General features: G+C 37.8%; 2 protein-coding genes across 2 annotated transcripts; both read right to left on the reverse strand.

The window, feature by feature from the left end:
• Positions 1-2,717: 2,717 nt before the first annotated feature.
• Positions 2,718-6,739, reverse strand: LOC124307903 (uncharacterized). Its single transcript, XM_046770081.1, has 2 exons — positions 5,210-6,739; positions 2,718-5,146 (listed from the first exon to the last, which is right to left on the reverse strand). Coding segments are annotated over exons 1-2 (1,017 nt in total). The 5' UTR covers positions 5,211-6,739; the 3' UTR covers positions 2,718-4,130.
• A 217-nt stretch (positions 6,740-6,956) lies between these two features.
• On the reverse strand, positions 6,957-10,186 carry LOC124307901 (Golgi resident protein GCP60). The gene is made up of 4 exons (XM_046770074.1): positions 9,780-10,186; positions 8,096-9,171; positions 7,494-7,553; positions 6,957-7,331 (listed from the first exon to the last, which is right to left on the reverse strand). Exons 1-4 carry the CDS (start codon positions 9,955-9,957, stop codon positions 7,230-7,232), a joined length of 1,416 nt encoding a protein of 471 aa, XP_046626030.1. The 5' UTR covers positions 9,958-10,186; the 3' UTR covers positions 6,957-7,229.
• Between the last annotated feature and the right edge of the window lie 8,660 nt (positions 10,187-18,846).

An 18,846-nucleotide genomic window follows, 5' to 3' on the forward strand; every position in this document is an offset into this window, starting at 1 on the left:
ATTATATCGAAAAGACCTCATTGCCAATCCGAATGAAAATGAAAATTACGAAATAAGAATTAAAACAGTGCCATACAGCGTAATTAATAATGACAAAGAAAAAAAAAAATCTATTATAATGCGAACCGTTCTCAGAGATTAATCAAATATGATCGACACGATTACATGCGTGGCGTATAACTGCGAAATTATAATAAATCGAGGAAAGGATGATTTTATGATCGAATACCAGTCTCGGTATTACATAAAAGTGCGACAAGTCCCGGGGGTGGGAATGATGTGTTGAAAAAAGAGAGAAAGAGGAAAAATCGTGATACTAGCGAAGTAGTTATTTTATATATATATAACTATAATATATATTATACCTGTATTTTATCTTAGTCAGGGTTGATTTGAAGCTTGAGCTTAATTAAAATATTCAGGGCACACACCGTGTGTGGGAATTTTTGCGCGCAATTACACATATAATAAATATAATAATAATAATAACAATAACAATAATAATAATAATAATAACGATGACGAGATACGATGATATACAATCCAGAGATACATACGAATTATAGATGACGCGATGCTCACAAAGTAACAATTAAGCGTGCACAATTACAAATTATTATTATTATTATTATTGTTATTACTACTACTACAATATGATAGTGAAATAAACTGATGCAATTCCTTCCAAATGGTAATATAATAATAATGAAAATAATCTAGGCAGCGTGGAGAGATGGAAAAAAAAAGTCATTTATATACGTCTTCTAAGCGAATTTTCTCGATCAGTGACGCGCGTCTCTGCGCATTACGTACAAGCATTATTATATTATTGTATAATTATTGTATTATCATATACCTATACTCAACGTTCAGGTGTTCTATTTGTTGATTATTGCTACGTATACATATTGTAAAATAATTATAATTGTTAGAGTATAAATCTCGTAAGTACCTTATATTATGTACGTCGGCGGTCGTATACATATACCTATAAATCTATATATATAACGGGGCCTTAGGACGTAACGTAAGAATTATATACTCCGACACGTACTTATACTATTATTGTTATTATTGCGTTATTACATAATTGAAATACTGTCGGCGTGTTTTATGCTTTAGTCGATTACATTTGAGACCAAATTTAATGAAATTAGAAAAATGACAAAACGAAATAAAATTAAACTGCTTTCGATTTACAATATTATACGTATATATATACGTTGCGTTAATATTAACATATACACTGTATGATAAAGGACGTAGCGCGGGCTTACGATATACACGTAATAGAAGTAATACATAGTAAAATATTTCGATAACGTACAAGATAAATTGCCTCGACGCTCGAATTATAAATCATCGTTAGACCATGCTCTCGCAACCGTAAGGGAATTCCTAAGAAAGTTTACCCGTGAACGGGGGAACTAATCGCGAGTATCTAAGAACAATTTCGGAAGCGGCTTTTACAACGTTGTAAAACCCTCCGCGATGGGATAACGACGTTCACCATACGGTTTAAGGGTGAGGAGGAGATGATAATGTAGCTGAAAAAAGAGTCAACTTGCCTTCGAAATGTAATCATTAAAATATGTACTTCGATAAAATCTTCTTTTTTTTCTTTTTTATTATTGCTACTGTTATTGTTATTATTATTATTGAATTTTAAGGATATTTCGGGAAGTCGTTCAGAATTTTATCGAGGTACGCGTCGATAGTTATTAATTTACTCAAGTATAATATCGATATAATTTAATAATAATAATAGTAATAACAATAACAATGATGATGATGACAATTATACTAAAATAATATACATATATATATATATTTACTGTATTTACACTTTAAAGCTTGTAATGTAATCTCCGCGTATTTTTGACTAAAGCTATATAATGAGCAAAAGTAGGTGTATTATTATATTATAGGTATTGCGTAATTCCTATCGTCAATTTGTAAAAAGTTTCTATTCAGCGTGCAATGAGGATATGTTGTTATTGTTGTTGTTATTATTATTATCGTTATTATTTTTTATTATTATTATTGTCAAACCACTCCCTGATAATTATTCGCACGCAGCGCATATTGAACATGTAGGTTGAAAAAATAAACTAATTATCGCGTTATTTCGCTCATTGCTAATGGGATTTCATACCGGTGGTGAATCGCGTGGCATCAGTTGTTATTCATGATATTAATTATACGTATATATATATATAATTATATATATGTATATATATATATATATATATATATATATATTTATACGCATACTTGTTAGACAATCCAAGGAACGAAATGAACGGAAAAAAGAATTCACGAGTTTTAGATATTTTCAAGCTGAGCAGAATGGCCGTTATTTGTTTTGTTCCTTCTTTCTACTTCTCTCATCGACTATAGCACAAAGAGATGACTAAATAAATACCATGAGCGAATAAAATTATTGAATATAAATATGTAAAACCAAACTTATGCCGTCTTAAACAAGTGCTCTTGAATATGAAATGAAGTAAAGAGGAAATAGTCAGCGTGAAAAATATATAAGAACGTTTAAAAAATAGAAACGATAATCTATAAGTAGTTGCGAAGCGTCGTTCAGTCAAAGTGTACCTAATCTAACTATTACGATTAAAAAAAAAAAAAAAAAGAAAGAAAAAGAAGTTATTAAATGTATAGATATATGAATATTGCATCATTACTGTACGCCAATAATGTGAATAATAAATGTTGAATAATACAAGTCGCGTCGTTTCTGTCTTTTGTCTTTTGCGTGATTATCGTTGCAAGTTACATTCTTGAATAACACGTAACGCTGTTTCAAAAATTGTCCATCGAAATAATGCTTTACAATAACATACTAGGTATTCGGGTGATCTGGGAAATGCATTTTTTTATAAATAAACGATTTAGAAACTCGAGCGAAATGAACACGGATTAGACGAAATAATGTGTATATGGGGCATTCCGTGACATCTCGATCAAGATTCTACGACGATATCTCAGATTGGCTTTATAAATTTTTTGTATTCAATTTCTTCATCGACGTAATACATTTTTTTTTTCTACAAATTCAGGATGTCTGCTGCAATCGAGAGTTTAGATTCCAGGACTATACCAAGAGTTTCCGGGAAAAATCATTGGAAAAATTCCAGACTATTTTGGGTTTTTAATGAAGTATAAGGATAGAAGAAGTTTGTTAGTTGTCAAATAAAAAAAATGTATACAGCAGTTTGCATATATAATGTAGGTAAATTCTTCTCAAGCGATGTTGAAGAAAAAAATAGAAAAAACGAATTCTAACGTAAAAACTCCTCGTCGATCCGAATGAAAATGATGATGACGAGTTAAGAATTAAAACAGTGCCGTACAGCGTAATTTATAATGACGAACAAAATCTATTATATTTAAAAAAATGTATTAAACAATATGTTATAACAATATGAGGATATTAAACAATAAATATTACATATATTCATGAAAAAATACATTAACAGTGGGAGAGAATAAATGCTGATACTGGCAACCTTGTTATTTTATATTCATAACTATATGTACTTATATTTTATTCCAGTAAGGATCGATTTGGATTATATGGTTAAATTTGTAATACTAATGATGATGTTGATGACGATGACATATAATGCATATACGAGCGTATAATGGATGTGTGTGTGTGTATAACACGATGCTTGCAGTTTAACAATTGAGTGTGCCCAATCATAAATAGTTGCATATTATAATAACTACTTTCAGCGTCCGGTTTAAAGGTAAAAAGATGATGATAATAAGATCTGTGTCAACATGCACTAGCTGAAAAAAAGAGGTAACTTCCCTAGGAAATGTCATTGATAAAATACAATCTAGACGTCTTTAGTTCAAACGTTACACGATTATGGCTACTACTATTATTATCATTATTATTATTATCATCATCATTATTATAATATTTTTAGGATATTACAGAAAGTGATTCAGAATTTTTGCCGCGATATGCATTGATAGTTGAATATATACATACGCACACATAGAGATTTTGTTGGATGCGGTAAGAGTTCCTAAGAGTGACTTGACGTAACAACCGTTGTCCCTTGATTTTTGAGACGGACATGTTCCGTATGTTTCTTACTGTACTAGTCCATAACATCGTGCGGCTCACCTGCTACCACATGGACTTCGAGCACGATAGAGTCATTCTTAATGTAGCCTTGTTCTTTGTCAAGCAGATCTTCCCAATACATAAAATCCCGATATCCCCAGTCATAATCCATTCTGCAGAATAAGTGTTCAGTTCTTCCGGTAAGAGGTTTCTGATTTTTCTTGTGGGAGAGGAGCCTGAACTCTATTGACGCGTAGCAACTCCATGTGAACGATTCGTTTTCCCTGTTGCATTCCAAAAAGAAGCCGAGGGACTTCCTCGATTCGTGATCTCTTGTCCGGTTAGTACAAGGCTTTACCAAAATATTCCACGGAAGATTGCGTACGTAGAAAGTTGGCGATAGCCGCTCGCAATCCAACTTGGAAAAATTCCTCACCGTGTAACGGAAAGTCGCCTCTGGCATTCCCCTGTCTTCCATTATATCTTGATTTTGCGTAGAAAGGGACATATCCATCTCTGTACCGATTGTTTCTTGCACCACTGCTATTTCTACGGCCTTTTCAAAGGTCAGTTCTGTTGTTTCAAACAATGCAACACGTATCTCTTCGTCGTTCACTCCCCACACGAACTGATCTCTCAAAGCAATGTTAACATTTTCGAAATTGCAGTAAGACGCATAGTTTTTCAACTTGGTAACGAACTGGCCTATTGTTTCTCCCGGTTCTTGTCTAAGTGCATGAAAGTCGTAGCGTTCCCTTACTTCGGACGGCATGCAGCGTAGTTGGTTGGTCATAATTTCAATCAGCTCGTCGTATTTTTTATGTGTGATTTTTGCAGGAGCGACAAGCTTCCTGAGCAACGCGTGTGCGTCTTTTCCTAGCCGCGTAACCAGGATTGCAACTTTAACTTCATCGTCCGTTATGTTCTTCGACAGCAGATAGCACTCCAATTTTTCCGCAAAAATCTCCCAATCCCCGTCAGCGAGTTGATATTGCCCGTTGTTCTCATCCCACATAATGTTTTCCTGGTTTAACCGACACTCTGATTCCACTATAAAGACATATAAAGTAATTAATATTCCTGCCTTCCTTGCTCCTCTATCTTTTACTCAACTGCGACTTGTCTCGTTAATTCCGCGGCCAGTTCCAACCGTGTAACGGTCGTCAATTCAAAATTTTCGCTATTGTTTCACTTGTTTTGACCTTCCTCTTGCATGATGTTGGTTTGCCGCGCTGGCAGTGTTGCCAACCCTGAAGATGACCGTAATCGTTCCAGGTTAATTTACCATGTTTTTAAAATACATTAGAACACCATAGACGACATACGTATGAGGATTTTTGGTTTTTTGTTAACTTGATCGTACATCGCACCCGATGCTCAGTTATTGTTATTATTTTCCGATTTTTTCTCGCATATTTGAAATTTTTCTATGAAATTAAAGCAGACCAATTTAAATTTATCGGTTACGTATCGAGGTTAATATTAATTTAAAAATAAACGTGTATCGCTGATTATGTATCACAGTCACAGTTTGACGTCTTACGGATTTACGGATTACAAAAAATGACCGGCCGGCATCAACAAAGTGTCCGATTGGCTTATCTTGTCATAGCGAGAGACACCTGCTGGAAATATTTCGTGAGCGCGCGTAGAGATGTAAAGTTTCAAAAGTTTTACGTACGACGTTTCATTTTTGACTACGTAATTAAGCAATTACACTGTCTTGTAGGTGTATTATATTATAGGTAGGTATGCGTGATTTCTACCGAAAATTTACAAAAAGCTTGTATCAAGCCTACAACGACAGTACGTTATTAATTACTTTCATCATTATCATTACCCCTCCCCCATAATTATTTATTCAAGTCTCAGAAAAAATGCAGCACGTACAGTAAACCAATAAATAAATAAAAATATTGTAAACCAAGCTCATGCTGTCTGAAAATATGACTCTTAAGAATTTGTTTTCAAATTTTGAAGAAACTGAAACAATTCAGGGTACTGTTTGAAGTTGGGAAAATCGCACAAAAATTTTTGTACAACGTACAAAGCCGTTTGAAAAATTTCCTGGCAAAATAATTCTTTACAATTACATACCAATCAGGTACATTCATTCAACCAGGTCGGTAAAAAACGGTAGAGAAACTCGAGCGAAATAAAACACGAATTTGACGAAATCATCTGTATATATATAAATGTCAACATACAATAATATTAAATATGCTGAAAACACAAGTATTATTACAACTATTATTATTATAACAACAAATATTTTACACGTGTCATAAATGGTCAATACGATAATAATGAAATCAATCCTAAGCCAAAATTATCAAAATTCTGACCTAGTATTTAATTAACGCGCATAGGCATTTACAAGTATGTGTTTTTCGTTGCGAATATACATACGTATGAAGTTTCTTTTTCGGACGTTCGTTGATGCCGTGGCAGCAATTATACACTTAATAAAATAATGCATGTTGTACACGCCATATTTTATAATATACTGCGTATTGATGATGTACTATTACCGTTTTTGCGTAAAAAAAAAAACAAAGAAAAAAACGAAAAAAATTTTAAAAATGTAATCAGTATAGTATTATATGCACACACACTCACACACACACACACACATATATACACGTATATATATATATGCATATGTATGTGAGTATTATCATTTAAAAACTATACCTGGGATAATTCTATACGTCAACGTCAGAATATTAATTATTAGATATCAATAGTAATAATTGAATTTCATCTAATTATAGTTGTGCCATAAATAATAATTGCTGCACTAGTCTGCGAAGTGAAAAAAAAAAAAAGAAATAAGAAATAAGAAAAGAAAAACAAAAGATAAAACAAATAAAAAAAATTTTTTTATTCAATTTCTTCGTGAATATAATAAATATATATGCATATGTATCTTTTTTCTGAATTTCTTGCATGTCTTGTCTTGTTTTTTTCTTTTTAGAGGCTAGACAGTACGTGAAATATAGACGTATATTTATATATATATATATATTTTTGTCGTTTTGTTTTGTTTAGACTAGCGTACAGACAGTCGTTTCAGGCTAGTGTGTTGAATAGCTATGCGACGTACTTAAGTAGTTCATTATATATTATAATACTAATTATTTGTAAAACCCGGTCGCGTGTAATAAACTCTGTAATACAGAGTTTTGCTGCGCCAAAGCGAATAGGAATTGTCAAATTTCAAGAGGTAGACACCCTGTGAAAATAGAAAAAAAAAAACAAGTCAACACGATTTGTCGTGGGATTTTACGTTTACAGGTGATTATTACGAAAAGAAATTTCAAGAAAATGATTATTTGTATCACTTGCGAAAAAATAAACTTCAATTTACACAATATAATCATTGAACTATGCTTACTTGTCCCGGATATTGGTGACTACCGGCATAAACCTCTTCCTGTGAATCTCGCCTATAGACCTGAAGAGTAAAAGTGAACGGAATCAGCTTAATAGCTATGAAATTTTCGGTTTGCTATCTCATTGCCAAATTCTAGTGAAAGTAAGCGCATCTAACAATTGAAAGAGGCTATTCTTGTTCCTTCTTTGGAAATAGCTGTCCAAATGGGACTAACATGCATTTACCTCGTTAGCCAAAGATTGCATTACACTGTTATTTGAAATTGGCTATCGTAGTAATAAAATATTTAGCAAGGCAGGGAATTAAGTTAGCTAATTGATCGTTACTAATTCAAATGTCGATGTTAACGTGTGTGCTCTAAAAATAAAATCGACCTTGTAGATCAACTACTCACCAGCTGTTCTAACTGATTAGCAAATTGTCTACCGTTCTGATGATTGTTGATGTACAGATTGTGAATTAAACATATACTTGACATATCTCAACTTTTATTTCTTTCCACTCGCCGTGAAAGCTAGTGTCAAACCTTTTGTGGTTCGTTGCTAAGTATTGGCAAAGACGAAAATAGCAGAAATAGTAGTCAAACGAAAATGCAAACTCACAGGTACAATAACACTGATCGGCGGTGTGATCGGTTTACTGAATTCAGACTTTGGGATTCCGTTCATTGCTCCATTCTCCAGGTCCTCCCTGGGCTCGTACTCCTCTTCCTCTTCCTCTTCATCCTCAGATTCGCTGATGTGGACGGAGACCTGGTTGGTCTCCGGTTTGGACCATTCAAAGTAAACCCCAAACCCTATGTCGTACCCGTCGGTGGCAAACTCCCAAAATAGACAGGAACCATCCTCGTGGGTCGGAACTCTAACAGTGACGGTTTCTCCGTGTCCAACTTTGATGACGGCGTCGCCAGCCTCCTTGCGAATGATCTCTTTGAACTCTTCTACTCCGGTTCTAGTCCACATTTCAGCCGCGGACACGGGTGGCCAGTCCGGCTCTGCGTCATCCGAATCATTCTCATTCAGTGGCGTAGTTTCGTTTGAATCGGCAGCGTTCTTCTCGCTCTCACTGCTCAGGATTTCCGCCAGCTTCTCTTTCTTCTCGGTGTCCGAGCCCTGATCCTCTATCACCAGCTGATTCTGATGGAGCTGCTGCATGTACTGGTGGTAGTGCTGCTCCTGCAGTTGCCTTATCAACACACCTTGCTGCTCCGGGTTTCCGGGGTACTGCTGCTCCGCATAGGCCTTGAATTGGTGGTAGGTTTGCTGATTTAGCGCCTCCTGTATCTGCCGTCTCTGACTCTCCTGCTTTAGCCTCTCCTCCTCTTCCATCTGCTGCTGCTTCTCAAGCTCCCTGAGCTGCTCTTCCTTCTCCAGCCTCTTCAATTCCTCCTCTTTTTTCAGTCTAGCCTTCTCCTCCAGATCTCTTTTCTGCGCCTCGACCACGGTCTTGAACAACGGGCACAGCTTGTCGAGCAATACAATGAAACCCTCCATCGCTTCCTCTTTCGATATGTCCCCAAGGTTTTGCCAAGCCAAACGACGGTCCCGACCTATCATATCTAATACTCCCAAGGGAGGCGCGTTTTCTACTGTACATTTTCCATGCATCACTTGCTGCGTAAATGCGACCAACTTCAACTTGTCCTCGTAAGACAAGTGAACGGCTTTACCTTCCTTTTCTGAAAACGTGAATAATCGTGTTCGTAAGTCAGATTCAACGTTGCAAACAGGGACGTTTAGTACTTAGAACGGAGTGAGAATACGTGCATTGAAAATATAGGATACTTGCGTGTCTTGGGATTAGTGTTATATGAACGAGGAGTCGAAGCAGCGACGAAGTTGAAGAATCAATTGACACAAAACTCAAAGGTGACATTACCAAAGCAAATCTGCGATTTATTAAGCGCTAAAAGATCGACGTCACTGTGGCAGAGTCGAAACACCAAAGCATAAACACACAATGGGAGCTATGCAAATTGGTATTGAATAGCAATCGAGGAGGCGAGCTTTGTGCGTTGTTCAAAAGAAAAACGTACCGCCAAGGACAGCAGGGTAAAGAAGTGCGGGGAAAACAAACAAGACAGTAAGTGAACAAGACGCAAATAAATGTCCAGGGAATTGATTGCCGAGGTATAAACAAGGTCGGCTATCAAGAATTCCGTTGAATATTTGAAGCTTCGATCCAGCGAGCTGGCCATGAGCCCGATCGAGCTGTCAGGCGAGATATACGTAGAAGAGAAAAAAAAAAAGAAGCATGCATAGGAGATGATGCAGAGAGACGCCTCACCTTTGTAGAAGTTTAAGGCAATTTTGTAGAGTTCGCGGGTCTCGAAGCCCCAGAGATGGGGTTCGAAGACCTTCGCATCGTTCCGGGAATTCGTACCGTCGGCTGTTCTCACCGGCGACAACTTCAGCTTGTCAAAATCTCCTGCTGCAGCGGATACGTCATCGCCTGGCGACGCCATTTGCAATTAACCCTGCGGCCTGCCGCCGCTGTTGCTTTCTCGACACGTCGATGCGTCCCGAATCCGACTCCGTGAATTTCTGATTTTTTACACCTGTCGAGTATTCCTCTAAGCCGCCTGGGGCAGGTGGGCAACAATTAACACTTCGCGCAATGGTCACACGCTCCTCATCACTAATCCGCTTCGGGAACAGTGTGTTTCTGACGACTCCGATATGCGCGATAAATATTGCGCGAAGAACACGCTGGCCTTGAGAGTTGGCCGAACTGATTGAGCCGTCGTTGCACTGTTGGTAAGGCTGTACGGTCGGCAAGGTAGCGTGCTGGTCTTACCAGTCGCCGAAAAATTAGTGCGACAAGTTGGGGCGATGTAAGACGTAACGAAGGACCAGGGTTTATTCTCGTAATTAAATGTGCGCAGAAAAAAAAAAAAAAAAAAAATAGCGGGAGTTGAAATGATTTATAAAATTTTTCAGCAGCTGTGGATCTTGCTGCTTACTTACGTTTCTTTCTTTCTAATTCCATTTACACGTTGTCGACAACGTAAAATGCACTTTCATTTACGTAGGGTGTTGATGTACACTGTAGGATTTCGTGGATTATTTTGAGGATAAGAGATGGAGTTTTCCTGCGGTGATTAACCGATCCTTAGTGAAATCGAACGATGATTTGAACGTTTGAAATTCGAACGCGATACTTGGTATTTTTGTTAATTAGTATATTTATAAGCATCAATTATTGCTGCGGCAAGAGTGAGGGGAAAATAAAAGGAATACTAATTTTTCTTCCGAAATATACGGCAGTGATTCATTAAAATTTCCGTGTAGTGTGTATTGATTTATAATTCAAGTCCTCGATAAGATCAATTTTCTGTTGAAAATCTAATTTTCTACTTGGAAAGAATGGCGCAAAAAATAAAAACAACAGAAAACGCGATAGTTATTATAAATATACCTTCAGCCGGACAGTTATTTTCAGGCGTAATCATATCTCACATCGCACATAGTCCGAGAACATAAAACTTTCAAAATCAATGCACCTTTGTGAAGAAGAATGGAAATCCTGTTTTTTCATTTTTTTTCACACAGGAAAATAACATAAACTTTTATGTAATATAGATATGGCGAGTTAATTCTTGAAAAAAAGGAAGAAAATAGAAAAAAGCTGAAACGAAAAAAAAATTCTTATCACTACCTTTTGATAAGCAAAGATTACGACCATATGTCACCTGTGTGCTTGATGAAAATCATTTTAAGTATCATATATACCTATATGTCTGAACCACCAGAAGCTCTAGTGATTTAATAAAATTAGTTACTTTGTAATGAAAAAGATATGTCGAAAATTAATTACATTCTTGTTCGACAATATTATACCCTGCAGTGTGATCTCAGACGACAAACGTATCACACTGTTAATATTAAACATAATAAAAAGAAAAAAAGAAACTCTGGGAAAAAAACTTTCTTAAAAATACACAGGCACGAGTATCTGTCGTATTCAGCGTACCGGTTAAATGTACTTGAGCTGAGATTGAAATTCGTGCTACGACCGAAGATGATAATTTTTCAGAGATATAACAGGCATGCGGAAATGAATTTATCAAAATCGATGCATTATTAAGTACAGATATCGGTTCTAATATTAGTTTATCGAAGCTTAGTGGTGGGCGGGAGTCTGTTTGGGAACACTCGTAGCCTAAGCCCAGATACTTCAGTTCAAGGGTCTATTGTCATTAAAAAATTATATTTCCCTCATGCATCATTTTGAATGATCTCCGATTGATTATACAGAGCTACGAGCAATGACCGATCGATTCTTTCGCGGCACCCCCACCCATGCCGGTAGAAATCTTTCCAATTTCCACCGCTATCTCGGCAACGTGATTCCCCAGAAATCAGGAGTCCCGAAATCGCGAATTAAACAAAGATCTCTCAGATATTTTTAAAATATTTACATTTACATTCAATACGATCCGTAAAAAAACTACTCTACTAAAATTCACAGCAATGTTACGTGAACTGAATTTTATTAAAATAAGATAATAGTAAAACAATGTACGAAGCGAATCGATTCACGCAATGATAACAGCTGAGTATACTTTTAAATTTCGCTCATTCTCTCCATTCCACGCAGACACATTTATGCTTTGATTATGAATTATTTATCTTGGAATAAATATAAATTTTCGGGTTTCAGTTTGCGCATAAATTCGGAACGAATCGGGTATCGAAGGCGCTAAAAACCCTCGTGATTTTTCGGTACACAAGTGCACGCGTCCCTGTGTGTTGTAATATATAGGTAGTGCAGTAGTCAAAGCATAATCTATATGGGGTGTTATCAAAAAGATAAGGTTACCAGAGCTCCTATCTGGTAGCCATATTTTCGATATAATATATAGGTAATCAATGTATCGAGTTCGCTACCCAGTCTGTGATCGCGCACAGGTACGACCACTCTTGAATTCTCACACGCGAAAACAATTCCGGATGAGCAGAAGAAAGTAATTTGACGAAAAACCAGACAAACAAATAAATGCGGAAGTTGTTGAAACCGCGGAACACTGGAGATTACGTTGAACAATTGTAAAAATATTCACAAGCATCGACTCGCTGTTCGTTGACGATACGCGTCATGACGGTGTAATTGGGATAACCGGAAGAAGATAATAAAAATCGTAAACAACAGAGGCCACTCTTTTACGCGTGATAAAATTTTGAATCAAAAATTCAAAAAATTATTCCACGGGGTAAAAATCGGCGATCAGTTCTAATGGACTATCTTCCAAAGATCAGTCGTTTTCGACTGCAGCAGTGAAACGAATACCGGGAAACAGCGAGGCTTCGGGGACGAAACAGAGAGATCAGGAAGACCGGTGAAAAATTGTTTGAAAAATTGTTGCAACCCTTTGCGACAATGGCAGCGGCCTACGACGACTGCTACGACGCCTCTTGGCATCTCATACCGCCGGACTATGTCAGCAACGACGACGACTACAGGTGAGATTAACGATCTTCACACTCTAGTTTCGAGTGTCTTCGCCGGATGTCAATTAATTTTATTACTCCGTAGTACTTCGCGTTTATCATACGCGGCGATGTTCCTCCAGTCGTTTTGTGGAACGTCGCTGCGGCAACTCCAGGTTCGTACACCTTGGCGATGCGATCGATACTGACGATGCCGAGTGCAACGCAACCGCTCCTGAGAGGGTTCGTGCCCTTTCAGGTGAAACGATAACTCTATCGTCATTGGACGGACTCTCGTGACGGGCGTTCGATTTAGCGCAAAAAGTAGACCCCGCAAGGAGAGTATTACAGCCTTTCCGGTAACAGCTACAAAACTAATTTTCATTTTCTACCTAGAACTGTATTCTTCGGTTATGGTAAAAAGTGAAAATAGTCAAGGACTGAGCGGTAACCGGAACTAAAAATTTCTCTCAGTGCATTTCCTTGACCTGTGATATGTAATTCCATTTCGTACGTCTCTCTTCACTCTGGACTAACATTGATAATGTATCGGCAATTTGACGAGTAAAATGCTATGAGAAATGAATTCTGCTGCGTATTTTTACAGTAAACATCAATTTTTGTTGGTTTCCGTTCAAGTTTCGATGACAGAATTTTACGGATTCAAATGCGAAGGAGTACATTATTATTTCAGAGCTATAACGAACTGTGACAAACTCCCACCGCACAAAAAGCTCGGTAGATGTAATTACGCATCAATAGTGCCATATTTTGGGACGTTTCAGCAGAATCCATGATCCGGAGTTCCGATCCTATCTTGGTCAGTTTATTTTGAACAGAGAAGTGAAAAAGCGAGAAAATACGGTTTTTTTTTAACTCTTCAGCAAAGAAGCCTAAATTTTTTTCATACACTCTCATTCTTGTAGTTAATGCGTAGACGTTCTACATTTCGACGAAGCGAGACTTAAATTATAACGTTTTACTGCGAACGATCAGACGATATGACTTGAGAGATAGCGAAACATGTTGCCGACTGGCCGCTGATCAAATCTCGATCCAGAATCTTTATTTTGAAAAACATAAAAAAATAAATAATAAAATAATCTCTTCGACCCCTCAGCAATTTTATTTGGGTCAATCATTACGGTGCAAAAATTTTCACATCTTCGAAGGAAGATTCTATACTGCCTACATGGATATTATATCCATAATCATTTTACCTAATCACCCCGTAAGATCTTGGACGAATTTTACCAACGACGAGAATTTATCTTTGTTAAAATAATCGAAACTTTACGGTCGATACTTAATACCGAATTTTTCACGAATTGTCTTGCAAGGACGAAAAGTCCGCATAAGTTTAGCAAAATTTCTCTGCGATGTGTCTACGAATTAAAGTTTTTTTAATCAATCAAAAAAGATAACGCGCTCATTGTAATACCGAATAATTAATTTCTACAATTTTTATAAGCCCCCGAGAAATTGCGTATGGAAAATATGGAATGTAAATGTGATTGTTTGACGTCGGTGTAACACAATCCAATTGTCGTGCCTGGGAACAGTGTAATTGATTGGGATGATCCACCCCTGCAATACCGCCGGCGGAAACGAACGTTTAAGAGCTCTGGATCTGTGGAGGGGTGCAGCTTACGAGTGCACAACTCGTGTTTTCTGGAGGGTTGAAGCTCTGCAGCCCCTCTTCGGCGGCGTGGTACGCGATGTTACACAGCGCCATCGATGCGAATCGTGATCGTGATATTGCCCAAGTACGAGCACCTGTTGGGTCTACACAATAAATTTATGAATAATCATCAGCCCGTCTCTTTCCCGATTCGTGCAGTCGGACGTCCGTTTATCCTGCAGGGGTTGCAACCGGCTTTCCCCGATTCTCGTTATTATTGCTTATTTTTCTTCCAGAATCATGCGGTTGCTTCAGCAATTCCATTTTTCTATTGGAGTTAGGAAATATGCGATAAAAAACGTAAAAATTGATTCATGTAAAATTATAATTATTTTGTGACGGAGTAAATTGAATTAGATATTGAAGGAAGTAGTCTCTGAAATAAAATGAACGGTTTTATAATTGAATCGAACGAATTTACAAGATTTTTAACCATCTGTGAAGCGATTTTTAAACGAAACATCGATAACTAAAGGTAGCATTTTTTATACTTTTTATTTTTCTATTTTCAAATAGATCGTTATTGTGGCCAACGAACGTAATAACTTTGTAAATACTCAACGTACGACAGCTTTCTCTCGGGTGTAAAATTAATAAATATAGTATCGGTTTTCGGCGGTTTCCTTCGTTGAGGTAAATAGTTACCCGAGTCGTTCGATATTACACAGTGGCTCAATAGTAATCGACTGACAATCGGATAAGAGGATATCTTTTGAAATATAGGCGTTGTGTAGGCGTAAAACGAGATACGTGCGGCATAGGCGCAGCAGACTCAAAACTGCGGTACATTTCAAGTGTGTTAAATTTTTTTCGATTTTGGATTCTCGGAAAAAACGTAATTCGAATATTAAAACAGTTTTATAACTTGTAACATCGGTCAACGTCAATTTTGAGTCTGAGTTCTAGACGTCAAATTTTCATTTCCTCCACGCAACTGATAAAAGAAAAAATGGTTTTATTGGATGAATTTTTTTTTTTAGAAACCAGAACGATGTTCCGGATTTTGAATTTAAATTACTTTTATTGAAAAATAATAATTAATCACAGGTGAACAGAAAAGAAACAATTTCTCGATTCTGTATTTATATAAATAAATTTTAATTCTACCCATCGAATAATAACAAAAAACTTCATTCGTTACTTACAAAGTTTGCTCTTGTCGTTTTAACGTTGATAAATCAGACAAAAGCAAACTTTATACAAGTAATGAATGTAAATTTTTCTGCATTATTCCAAGTAAAAAATGAAAACTTACTTATTTAAGCCCAAACTGAAAAAAAGAAAATTCTTCTCGCTAACCTTATAATCCTGGATTTATTTGTTGCCTAGTATTTTTTCGCCAACAATTCACACCTCGGGTAAAATCATATTTTTAGCCATATTGTCGTAGCGCCTACTTGAGGCTGAGGCGAACAGGAAGAAGAGGCAGAAGGGTGAGAATAAGACGAGGGCAGCAGAGGACTACGCGCAGGTTTACGTTCATTCATGGATATTCGTACAAAGGCGCAGCTTGACCCTAAGGGATTTTCGAAGGGCCGTGGTGTGTCACCCTCGTAGTACTACGCGCAGCGGGATTCTGCGAGCTTTCGACGACGGCAAGAGTATCCAGGCGTGTATCCGAGGGCTTCTCCAAAAATTCGACTTCATTCTTGGCCCCGAGTAAAATGCTGGAAAAGCGGACGCGCGTCGAGGCGAAAATCTTCGGGCCCCGAGGCTCCTTTTTCCGAACAAACCTTCGTACAATGGAGCAGTTAAAGAGACGTTTAAGAAGTTATTCCACCCAGGCTACTCCATTCAATGCTGTTTATTTTCCGGACGTACGTAGTCGAACGCCCAGGTATCCGCCCACGGAACACCGGAAGTTCACACTTTCTAATTTGACTGCATACCGAGATCGAAGTCGGAGCGAATACCTGAGGCAAAGAATGCGTGAATAGACCCTCGAGTGGAGGGTATAAGAATTCTGGTTTAGATTTCGGGCTTTTTCAAACAAAATCTTTCTTATTCGTCAGCTTCAATCACCGCTGTGTAGGAATGCCGAGCAAGTGTTTCGGGTAGAAACTAAAAGAGGGACCATTCCTTACAGGAAGTAATAAATTCAACAACTGAAAGTCAAGGCGTATACAAAATCGAGGACCTAAACGAGTGAATATTGTTTGAAATAATGAGGGTCATAATCAATGGTCATCGTTCTAAATCATACTTGAAATCACGTCTGACAACGCTGAAAAAGTTGCGCTGCAAGCGTTTGGCAATTATGGAAATTTTTGTAATTTACAGTCTCGTAGTAAACGCCAAATGCTTTCAATCCATCATCGTTCTATAGATTTATATCCTAACATGTGATGTTCATTGATTTCAATTGATTTCCGATGATCCTGCAGCGATTCGTCATGATCAAATCCGATCGAAAAGTCACTGAAAATCGTCTAGAAAACTCGAAAATGATTATAAATCAGGGAAGGACTGAAAGTTAGAAAAAAATCACAGGAAATCAGTGTTCAAAAGGTTGAAATTATCGATTCGATAATTGGTAATGAAAAGGTGTATAGATTCAGGTAACCGAAGAGGCAAATATACAGCACGGCTCTTCAGATTATACCAGCGTAACGAGTATGCAGCAGGTTACAGACACTGCAGAGACATTCGAGAGTTTGAAAGAACTGAATGGAAGGAAGGAAGGATACAGAACAGGCGTTTCAACGTGTATAGGAGGAGTCCTAAGGCTCGAGGAGCGCACTTGTCGGTCGATTGCTTTACGAGAGATTCGCGTGTTCGGCATGAACCTCGTCCGCACCGACTCTGATCCTTCATGGGAATTTCAGAAATGTTGAAAAATTTTGCCCGGGCACGTAAGGGCAGTAAAATGCGGTCCCGCTTTCATCGGTCGAGGATCCACCGGGTCGACAACTCGGTATACCGAGTGCCCGACGAACAGGTATCGATATTGTCATGTTAATTCGCTTCTGGCAGTTTTTCAAAATACGCCTTAAATGGGTAGCGGACCATTCATCTCGGCACGTATTTTCCTGCCACCTGATGCTAAGTCTCGTGTCCTTCAAGGTATCCCTTCCACTCATCCACGAAAAACTCAAACTCTCAAATTCCGTTCGACACGAAATTTTAACAGAAGATCGGTTTCTGAGTGCTCTCGAGAAATCGGGGGTATACACGGAAACTCGGTCGGGCGTTGTGAAGATTTTAACGATAAATTTCGCTTTCTTCGTTACTCTGAAAATTCAACGTTCACCAAACTGCTATAATCAGGGTTCAGGATTTTCATGAATCCTATGTTTCAGTTTCGTCTCGATCATCGTAATTGAATTTTATCGAGTACCAAAAATGAACGATGAATTTTTTTACAAACAAATTCACTCTCTTTTGGACTTGCTCATTTAGCAATTGCTTGTATTCGGAGTTTCAGGCTTTTCGAAATCCATATTCGAATGAATCGAAGAATTTCGTTGAACTTGTAAATTCATGCGAGAAGAGTATCCCGGATTTCGAAATCTCCGTTAAGAAACCCTGTGATGAGATTATCTTGTTCAGGGGTGCGCATAAAGAGTGAAATATTCGGTGTTTGGCACCGGCCGAAGTCCAGTAATCCTCGACTTTGGGGTCAGCGATTAACTCGAATCGTTGAACACCCGGCAGTGGATCCGCAATCCTTAATTGGTGTTTAAAATAAACATTGCATTAGATTCTACGGTGAGATTTAAGCCCTGGCTAAACCGTGAAACTCTGACCGGAAGCCAACTCCGACCATCCGGTCGAAGAATCCGGAGTCGAACCTTCGTCTTCCTCTCTGATCCGAACAATACAATATAACACCTTGTCTACATGTTTTCTCGAAATCGCCTGAAATTAAAAAAAAAAAAAAAAAAAACTGGTTAATCCTGTCGCGTGATCAGCTCATATTCCAGACGCGCACACTTTGCCGGAATAAACCCTTCGACTGTGCTTGCAGCCCGTAATGCAGAGCTTTGTAAGGTCTACCTTGGGTCCTGGACGTGTCGTGGCGGCGAGCCGATATGAGACGTAGACAAATTGGGTTGCGTGCTTGAAACAAGTTGGCACAGATATCGCCAAACAGTCGTGAGAACTCGACAAATGTTCCGAGCTCGATTGCCTCGCGGCGAGAGAGAAAAAGAGAGAGAGAAAAAAGAGAGAGAGAGAGAGAGAGACGACGTTCGGCGTCTTCGATGCTCTTCGTTACATTTGTTATTTTTGTTTTTGTTTTCAC

The sequence above is a fragment of the Neodiprion virginianus genome, chromosome 6 (genome assembly GCF_021901495.1).
Source record: "Neodiprion virginianus isolate iyNeoVirg1 chromosome 6, iyNeoVirg1.1, whole genome shotgun sequence".
NCBI lineage: Eukaryota > Metazoa > Arthropoda > Insecta > Hymenoptera > Diprionidae > Neodiprion > Neodiprion virginianus.